Here is a 10749-nt window from a genome sequence, read left to right as displayed (position 1 = left end):
TTGCAGTGTTCAAGAAGCAAATATTTTTTTTGCAAAGTCTATGTGATTAAAAAACAGTGGCTAGATAAGTGCCAAGAACCTCATCAGCTGGGTAATATGCATGGACCTTCATCATTGTTTGTTTCAGATAGGAAGCCACAAAAATCTGTTAGTTCATAGATAATTTTTCATAAACGTCTTCCCTGATAATCTACAAACTAAGACAACAATTACATGAATGGCATAAGGCAGATGAGAGTATTTTATACATTTTCTACAAAACTCTGAAAGCTGCTGTGCACATTTTAAATTCACTGTTTTCTGGTATTTTATGTATTTTTGAGAATGTTGTGGTCAATAAATTATGGCCCTTCCATAAGTTCATAACCATTTTATTCCAAACGTACTTCTGATAGTTTTAGTGAGAGAAAGGAATTTAGCACAATTTTCTGTAATGAAAACCAGAACAACTCAGCTTTACAGAGAGTAATAAAGTCTTTCCTGCATTAGGTAAAAGGTGTTCGCTGGGTGTCTGGAGTGGCTGTAAGAGAAACTTGATTGAGGGATCAAAAGACTGCAAGGCTTGACCAACCAAATTAAGTAGAGTCCATGATATGTAGTGTTTTTCTGATTGTGGGGAGCAACCCATGTTCTTCCTACTTCTGAAGATTGCACATCAGGTTCAAAGAAAGACAACGGAAAGAAGAAAAGAGGAAGCTGGAAGATGGGTAGCCATATTTCGCTACACTAGGACCAATTCACCCAGAAATCATATTTATCGCTGTTGCTGCTCCTCACCTCCTTCATCAGCCTACATACATCTTATGCATTGTAGAAGTTGCTGTTATCTCTACTCTGTCCTACACAAAACAGCAGAGAGGTGGGAGGTTTTGCATGAGTTGCTATTTTGAGCTGAAAATCCCACACTCGTCTGCCGAGTTTGGGTTGTTTTCCACCCCTACCTCTTTTGAGGGACTTTTTGATTACTCCTGCCTCCTACCAAGAAAAACAAAACAAAACAAAAGACATGGTCACTCCTGGACTGGTGGAGGAAGGTGACAACTAGGAGAGATTTGAGCTGACAGTGTTGACCCTGCAGGGTTCCAGAGTGAAAGAGCTGAGCTACGACCTGTAGGTACAGGGGATATAACCTGCTCTCAAGCATGCTTCTACACCAGGGGTGCAGTAAGTGGGCTGAGTGGCTATTGGTTTTCTGAAAGGTCTCAGGGGAATCCCAGAGATCTGCAAGCCAGTAATGGTGACATACCACGCAATACCGAGACAGAGTGGGCCTGTGGATAAATGTGGTGCACAAGAGAATAGTAAATGTGACGTTTATGAAAGGAAGTCACACCTCACTGCTAAGCTAGAGTTTACTGAGGAGTCAGTGAATATACAGACAGAGCAGAACCAAAATAACATAATCTCCTCGGATCTATAGAGGAGTTACAACTGAGTCTCACAGTGTAGCTACCGAAGAAGTTGAGTTGTTATAATAATAAGCAGTAAGAAAGTCCTCACATAAATATGTAGCTATTTAAAGATAAGAAATAAGTGATAGGAATCGGCGTATGGGTTTTGCAATTAAGAGAGTTTAGTCATGAGAAGGCTTGTCTGAGGCATGTGATTTTAATGTAGCCATCAGAAATTTTGGAAACAGGGTGAATTGTGAAATAATGAAGTTTGCTGATGTACTAAGGTATTAAGGATACCTAAGAGGATGTCCAGCTGCAGAGAACTATTAAAAGACTTCAAATTACTGAGTGACAAGGCAATAAAATGGCAGATAAAAATCAGTGCTGATAATTACAAAATTATACACAAGAGAAAAGGCAATTTTCATTTTACATGCACAGTGACAGGCTCTAAATAAACTGGTAAATCTAAGGAACAAGATTTCAGGATTATGGCAGCCAGCTCTGTAAAAACATCAATTTGTCTGCGTAGTGGTAAAAATGTCAAATAGAAAACTAGCGACTGTTAGAAAACAACTGTCAGAAAACAGAAAACACCATTATGGCACGGTACGCTCGCAACCTGGTGTGTAGCACTGGTTCCCTTTCTCAAAGGGGCCAAAAGGTGGGAGGAAAGAGGTCAGGCTGCTGAGCACAGAGACTCTGCCTCCGGGAATATTTGTGCTGCAGACACATGGAGGTCCTGGGGCAGCATTGCTACCTACTGCCCTGTCCTTGCTCCTTATATATCACCAGCTACTGGCCATTGCTAACAGCTCTGCAGTGGATGCTGATCTCTGACTCAGCTGCTTTAAATGCATGTCTGTGCCTCCTTGCATGTGAGCAAGAGAGTAAGAAGGAGAAGACCAAGGAGCTATGCAGGAATACAGAGCAGAAACAGAATAAATACACTGCAGAAGTGATGCATACACCACACAGACTTTCTGAGACAATGTTGTCTTTTATTACTATTATTATATATTATATGTATTATATACACATCTATTAACTCTCTTTCTCAGTCTGCATAGCTGGAAAAAATTTACATCGACCTTCAGTAAAAATGTTCAACACTTCTGCAGTGTTTCTCTTTGGAAAGATTTAGGCCAGCCATTAAGATTCATTTCACATTTAAATTTAGCTTAGCTGGAAATGCTTCTCTTACTTGGATGCAGTGAGGAATGATGCAAAGAGGAGATCCAGGACTCGTATTGGTATGAAATAAGATATGACAGGCTTTCATACTGAAAGTGATTCATCTCATTTGTATAGTACACACAACTGAGGGGGAAAATGTGCTCTAGTGGAGTCTGATTTTTATGCTGTTCTTCTCTAACACTATTACCACATTAATGGAGCAAAATGGGGAATTATTAGTTCAGCATTTTATCTTAAGCACCCTGTGGAAGTGCATCTCATGGACAAATTGGGTAGGGAAGGCTCAGGGGAAACAACTTGTCTGAATTACTATTAGTTGTGAGCTAACTGCAGTAGCACTGGTGAACCTCTGCAATATCTGGTGCTGGGTTTATCACAAAAGGTTTAAAGATGCTTAAAAGTGGAAGAAAAAGAAAGAAAGAAAGAAAGAAAGAAAGAAAGAAAGAAAGAAAGAAAGAAAGAAAGAAAGAAAGAAAGAAAGAAAGAAAGAAAGAAAGAAAGAAAGAAAGAAAGAAAGAAAGAAAGAAAGAGAGAGAGAGAAAGAAAGAAGAAAAGAAAAGAAAAGAAAAGAAAAGAAAAGAAAAGAAAAGAAAAGAAAAGAAAAGAAAAGAAAAGAAAAGAAAAGAAAAGAAAAGAAAAGAAAAGAAAAGAAAAGAAAAGAAAAGAAAAGAAAAGAAAACTACTGATATCTGGGTGTAAAAATACCTTTTGGCAGCTGCTACTCCATCTCCCAGTAGCTCATTGCCTCGGTCCATCTCTACCTGTGCTTCCCAGCTCTAAGGTGAGCTGTACGTCAAACCTGGGAAATTATGTGGCTGAGCAACAATGTCCCCCTCCAAAAAACTGCTATTTTGAGCCAGGTTTAATAGGTAGCAGCAGGAATAGGTAAGATGGCACAGCACAGAGGATGACGTGTTTGTGTGCATGGGCATCTGAGGTAGGATGGATGGGCAAATGTTATTTCTGTTGGATGTATAGTAAGGGCCTTATCTGTTTTTCTGTGGACCCTCTTGGGAAGGTGTGGAAGGATGCAGATGTTTCATTTTATAGTCCAATAAAATAGGAAACTTCCCTTTGAGCTCCTAACCAGTCCTGGCGCTAAATTCCAAAAACTGAGTATTAATTTAATCAGGAGTCTCGAGCACAACCACTGTCTCACTGTTGGTGGCCAATGAACCTTTAACTTGCCCCTTCCCTTCCCTTCCCTTCCCTTCCCTTCCCTTCCCTTCCCTTCCCTTCCCTTCCCTTCCCTTCCCTTCCCTTCCCTTCCCTTCCCTTCCCTTCCCTTCCCTTCCCTTCCCTTCCCTTCCCTTCCCTTCCCTTCCCTTCCCTTCCCTTCCCTTCCCTTCCCTTCCCTTCCCTTCCCTTCCCTTCCCTTCCCTTCCTTTCCCTTCCCCATAGAAGCTTCTATTGCTGGCTTTGGTTCCTCAGAGGACAGCTATTCCCTTTCAAGCAATAGCTCACGCAACGGCACATACAGAGGACACACTGCCTATGTTTAACACATACTCAGGTTTCTCTTGCTTAGTCCGGGATCTGGAGAAATCCTGAAGCATCGCATCTCTTGCATGTCACATGCACATGCATGGATGTGATGAGTAGAAACAAGAACAGCTGTTTCTTTCAAAGTTAGTTCAAGTGTCCAGGACTACTGAGTCACTTTGTTATGACTATAAAATGAGGATACGAATGAAGGTGTCTTACCCCAGACAGCTGGGCCCAAGGGAGTAGAAAAGCCTGCAACAGTTACAGCTAAGCCCACTGGGCTTACTGCACCTAAACCTTGGGCATGGCCAGGTGTTACTGATGGAATTTATGGGTTCCGCCGATGTTCAGGGTAGATTGGAAGTCCCATGTTGGCAGGAATCCCAAAGAAAGTCTGTCCCATTCCCTGTCAGCCCAAGCAAGTCTACTCCCAGATTGTTTGTCTGGTAACCACCTGGGGACCTGAAAATTTGAAAGTCCCACGAACTGCCCTTCCCAAACCCTAGCCTCCGAGACAACTCAAAGCCCAAACAGCCCTAGGCCTTCGTCTTGTACCACTTGCAAAGAGCCCAGCAGATCAGCCGACTTCCATCTAGGCTCCATATCTTTGAGTCTTTGATTTGCAGAGAAATTGAAAAGTGCTGTTTTTTGGTTTGCTTGTTTTGTTGTTTGTTTGTTTTGCTTGTGTTTTTTGTTGTTGTTGTTTTGTTTTTTAATCAGAGTAACAACACATTTCAAATCATCAAAGCCTTCCTCGGAACAAAGTAATGTTTCTTCATCCAGATGAAACAGAAGTTGAGGAACTGGAGGATTTTAGACCCCAGATAACTTCTGCCAAATTTCTTCAAACCCATTATCCATTCCCAAATCTTGGGCAGAAAGAGGGAAATTAAATGTGTTTTCATATGTCTGTACAGGGCCATTTTTGATGGCATCAAGCAAGATTAGAATTCTACTTTGCACAGAGATTCTGGTGAATAAATAAGCAAGCACATTTAATTAATCTATTTTTATTTAATATCCAAAAATTAAAAAGCTTTCATTGTGAAATTCAAACATTTAAATAATATTCCAGTAAAAAAATATAGTCCTTAAGATAAAAACATCCATACTGCTACTTCCAAATAAATAAATTGACATCAGACACATTTAGATGATTCAATACAAAAAAAAAAAAAAAAAGACATTTTCATAATCAGTGAGTTGAAGTCAGTGCAATACAGTTAGTCACATTTCCTGGAGTTGCCAAGTAGCCTGTCCTCTTAGTCATTTCAGTGCATAACAATAATTATCAGCAATAAATCACCAAAGCCCTGGTTCAGAAAAGTGCTTCAGCATTTTGCTCATCTCTAAGCATGTCTATTTGCTTTATTTGGATTTCGATATGCTTAGAGCTAAGCAGATATGCATGTGTTCTCCTGAGTACAGAAACTTTCCCAGCTTGCTGCCTCAAATAAGTGAAGGATGAGACTGATCAGGACAACACTACTTGGATACCTGGGTATCATGTCAGTTCAGTATTTCCACACGGAAACTGGGTAAACATCACCTCATTCTGTAATTTCAGATCAACAGACATGTAACAGATAGACAGAATTTTAAGACAAAATTTCTTACATAGCAGTAGGAGGTATAAATACTTTGATTGGTGTTTCTTTATAAATAATTATTTAAAATACTTAAATATTAATAAATAGATGTATAAAAAGATCAATAAAAAGATTTTTAAAAATGTGCATCAAAAAAATTGTAAAATAATTCAGTACAAAAGGCCATATGATGTCGTTAACATCTGCATCTCTTTGGAGACTGGCTCCTTTTCCTTTTGAAAGTCGAAGTCTCCACCAGTTTCTGTAAGACACTGAACAGCTCACTCACAGCCTTGCGTTGGATTTTCAAGCCAGTCAGCTGTTTTGAGTAAGAAACAAACAGAACGAAGGTCACACCAAGAGCTATTATTATTTACAGATCACATCCTATAATCTACGCTGCTAATGGAGCAGAGCAGAGAGGAACCAGCAGCTTTCAATTACTCTACCACCCAATTCCTGAAACAAAGAGCCACTTTTTCATATATTTTTTTTCTGCTTTCTTCATTACTTTGCAACATATCGCAGACTGGCTGTGTGCTGTGCAATGGAGGCACTCTACGATTATTACTGTGTTGCAATGCCATCTGAGTTACTAACGAGCAGTCAGCTCAGCCAGGGCATCCATGTCAGCAGAGGTTGGTGGCTCACACCGCTGACACCCAGTAAGCCAGGTGTCCTCAGAGGCATGCTGTAGCCAGGCATAATTTTCCAACACAATTTATAATCACAAGGAGCTGCTGATGGTGCTTGTGTGCCAGACTCCGACGAGTCTCGGGGTGGGCCGCCCCTGAGCTGATGCATGGCTGGAAACATCAAGTTTTCCAGCCCAAGCAGAGCCAGCCGAGGGTTACCAAATGGGTTACTAAACCGTTACTGGCCTGAGTCAGACTCAAACTGAACTGGAAAATATAAAGTCACGAGTGCCTTGGAGGCAGGGAAAGAGCCTTACCTGAAGGTTTGACAGTTCCACGAGGTCTCTGAACTTCTTATAGTCATTGGAAAGGGTATTTCTCAGAGTATTGAGCTGCTCAGATAAGTTTTTGATGTGTGGCTTTGACATGTCAGTTTTCTTTAGCATTTCCAAGTACAGGGTAACAATCTGGCTCAGTATGATCCGTTTTTCATTTCTCTGTTGAAGAATACATTCAAAAAGAAAAGTTTGTGAGTGTCCATCGAGAGGAAAATAAACGAAACTAAAATTCAGCATTTGGGGTTTCTCTCTGCCACTAAGGACAGGATGCCAAAGAAGATGCTGTAACTCATCTCCTGGGCTTACTGTAGCTCATGACCAGCTGATGGTGCAGCACAAAGCACTTTGGTCTTTATGAAGAGCATTTTAAGGCAGAGGTGTTTTCTCATTTTCAAGCTTCTAAAGAAACCTCTGCTTTTGTTTGTTCTACCCTGTCTGGTTACACTGGTCTTGGAGCTGCTTTTTACGAAAAGTGCCCTACAACATGTCTGAGATGTTTTGTCACATGTGGTTCTGACTTACCTCTGTCCAGTTTTTCACTTTCTCTATAAAAACAGGATTGCCATCAGCTACATCTGAATTACTTGCATTCTGCAACAGAGAACATACACATCTGTTATACACACAGCACTTATCACAAGGTAAATAGTGTTCTCCTCAAATGAGCAGTAAAAAACATAGACTTGTAATTTTTGCACCACTGGCCTATAACTACTACTGTGCTTTCACTTCTGGGCTTCTTTTCACTTCTGAGAGTATATTTTGCAAATACGTTCTCTAAGCACCAATTCACACTGGATGACTGCGTAGTAACAGAAACAGCATTAATCTGCTTTTAAATGTCTTCTCCTGCTATAAGTCATCTGAATAGAGACATTTAGCACCGTATGTTTCACTAAATGCTCTATGTAAGTTTTGGTATTGACAACTGAAAATTAAACTTAATAAGCTCAGCAGCTGTCTAGGCAATTGTCAGACCCGGTCTTGCCATGTTTTCTGATAAGTTGAAATCCACCAGTCTGTGGGCTTGAATTTACCCAGTCTTGGTAAAATCTCATATGGAACAAAGGCAAATTAACCATACTATAAAACTACAGTTTGTAAAACCAGAGAATAGCTCAGTAGCCCACAGTCAGACGTGGGGATACATAGGGGTTGTGGGCTACCAAAAGGCTCGCAGGGTCTGAGTTTAACCATCATGTGTTAGCCACACACTGTGGCAGATTCTAGGAAACAAAGAGCAATACAATTCTCCTACAAAGGAAAGGCAAGTTGAATCATTTCCTTTTCTCTGTGTGTATTTTTTTTTTTCCTTGTGTTTTTTTTTTTTTCTTTTTGTATACAACAGTCACTATTTCCTTTTTTGTCTGCTTGGTAATTTAAATATAATGAGTGTAATGGGAAAGCTTGCAGGCTGACAGAAAACTCGTAGGCTGATTGGCTCCCCACACCAAACACCTTGCCGAGCCTTGGTTTGCACTTCTGAAAGGTGGTGAGCACCTGCTGCAGACTACAGTTTTAATTTCTCTGCAAGAAGCTTACCACCGCTCAGGATCTCTCAGACAGAGTTATTTATATTCTACCGAGAACCTCTTTGATCTATGCTAATGAAAAATGTAAGATATAAATAAAAATGCTGAAAAATCAGAGCTGGAAATAGGAGAAAACTCTTGCAGTTAATTTCATGTGTTTAAAAAATATGTATGTATATTTTATATATATATACAGAGAGAGAGAGAATAAATGCTATTAACTAGAAGTGACTCTATTGTAGATCCCTTATCTGTGTGACTAATCCCAGCTAAAGTTAGCTGTGGTCTATTTTAATACCTCCTGGATGGAGACAATTGAATTGATATTACAATTAAGTTATCAAATTTCTGTCTGAAAAGAAGTAATACCACTTAACATTCCCACACCAGATCAGTCAGAGATATGGAAGCAGGATGGCTGGAAGATGCTAAAGAATAAGCAGCAGTGACCAACCTTGGGCAACATATTATTGATAGTAACAAAAAGCACAAGATGCTTTTGTTAAAGTAAAACATTTTGCTTATATTGCAACTAATAATAAATCCTCTGTTAACTAAGCTAAAACTAATTCAGTGTCAGTAAATTGTAGCTGAATAGAATTGAATCAAGGTTCATTCATTCATATTAAATTACATTAAGATTTTTTTGTTATAAAATATTCCATGAAATCAAAAGCCAAATGGAGCTGGTAGAAGCTCTTGTGAAAGGTGGAGTGCCCGTGAAATAAATGCAAACTACTAAAATCATTATTGAAAAACTGTACCATGTTAGTGAATGAATAAAAGCTAGCAAAACCAAAGAAATTGTCCATATTCTGGTTTAAAAAAAAAAAAAAAATGTAACAAACATTAGTTCTATGATCCCTATTGGTACACATTGAGGTTTATGACAAGCAGTGCTCAAATCTGGATCTACAGCACAAGCAGAAGAAGAAGAGAAATGCAGTAGAAGACTGTACTTACAAAATCAGCTTTCAGTTTGTCTATGTCATTTTGAAGTTGACCTAGAAATAAAGCACTTCCAGAACATCCAAAATAAATCATGATGACAGAGAGAACAAACAAGCAGTAGGTCTGGCAAGTCATTTTCCTGGTGATAGTTCAGTTAATATGCTCAGGTAACTTCTGGGAGATGTCAGATCTAAGAGTAATGAGCTTCAACTTCTAATAGTTGTATCTTCTATTAGAAGAAAGTAGACGAGTGAACTTCATCTGACTGTCAGTGGTATTTATACCTGGTCTTGAATTTTTTTATTTCGTCATCACAGGCTGTGTATATTTAGCCAAGATAGTGTCAGATAAGACTTCGCTTTTGGCTAGTCGAGGGAATCCCTCGAAAGCATCTTTCTTAAAGTATGGTCCTGGAAAATTTTTCAGTGGTTCGTCAGAGGGTAACATTTACGTGACAGTTCTGAATTTTCTTTTACACGTGGTTGGGGAAAAGGAGGAAATTATGGTACGGGTTAAAGAGTATCCATTGTGGCTCAGGCATATTCTTACAAGCTATCTGAAAAATCATATCATGTGGTTAAGGGGTCAATATAACAGCCAACTCATTTCCGGCATTCTTTTAAAGTAACCACTGATACTGACATGGTATACTTCAGAGTCACTTAAAAATTTAAATCTCTTTACCACTGTCCTTTTGTGAAAAATTATTTGCATTGTTTCCATGGTCTAAAGTGTATTTTTTGTCTATCTCATTATTCATCTCCAGATTCAGACTAAGCTTGAGGAAAATTAGGTTCTATCAAGGATACAATGATGCATCATATTAACTATCTCCATAGTTTCCTACTATCTGAAAAAGTAGAATACTTGCTACTCAGGACACTCATCTGTGTTTGACAATAATTAAAGTTCCCCACCTGCACATTCATTTGCACTTGTGCACTTGAAGTATGAAAACAGAAGGACATGATTAAAAAATAAATAAATAGAAGCAGGCAGACAGGATGGTATCCAGGTGTACACAGGCCACTACAACAACTATGTTGAGGTAGCTGTGGAAGAGGTTCCTGTGTAATAATTGAACTCTGCTTTGATGAATATCAAGGGAAAAAACTTACTGTGCAGAGCTGTATAAAGAAATCAGAGTAATTTTAGGCTGTAGTATGTAAATACAGGGTAGGAAGGAGACTCATAAGGGGAAGAAGAAGGAACCCACAGGAAAAACGAAAAGAGAGGGGGTCAGGCAGAGGGTAGATGTGGGCTCAGTTCACACAGTGTACAGTGGACAATATCTGTAGCCCATCAGAAACATATGAGAATCAAACAGGTCTCCAACACCTATAGCTTGAGCTCTCCAGCTCCTGGATGGGTCATCAAGTGTTCTTTGCCAGAAGCCGTCTCTTCCTCAGCAGCATATCCAGCCTCAAGAAATGACCAGTAACTCTATCAACAGTTTTTCATCTGCAGCTTGAAAGAGGACCTTCATCTAGAAACTGGGTCTAGACTGCTACTACCACTGCAAAAGGGGAATTGCCATTTTGCAGAGACTAGAACCAAATCCCATCAGCAGTCACAGGCCCAAAAACTACATGCAAAACTCCCTGGGAACAGCAGCATACCCAGATGGC

General features: G+C 39.5%; 1 protein-coding gene across 1 annotated transcript; it reads right to left on the bottom strand.

Annotated features, from left to right (window-relative positions):
- Positions 1 to 5284: 5284 nt before the first annotated feature.
- Positions 5285 to 9479, bottom strand: IFNG (interferon gamma). The gene is made up of 4 exons (XM_084506432.1): positions 9134 to 9479; positions 7161 to 7229; positions 6618 to 6797; positions 5285 to 5984 (listed from the first exon to the last, which is right to left on the bottom strand). Exons 1-4 carry the CDS (start codon positions 9254 to 9256, stop codon positions 5862 to 5864), a joined length of 495 nt encoding a protein of 164 aa, XP_084362558.1. The 5' UTR covers positions 9257 to 9479; the 3' UTR covers positions 5285 to 5861.
- Between the last annotated feature and the right edge of the window lie 1270 nt (positions 9480 to 10749).

This window comes from Aythya ferina, assembly GCF_964211825.1.
Source record: "Aythya ferina genome assembly, chromosome: 1".
NCBI lineage: Eukaryota > Metazoa > Chordata > Aves > Anseriformes > Anatidae > Aythya > Aythya ferina.
Note: the sequence above shows the minus strand (reverse complement) of the source record. Positions and strands in the feature narration are given on the sequence as shown.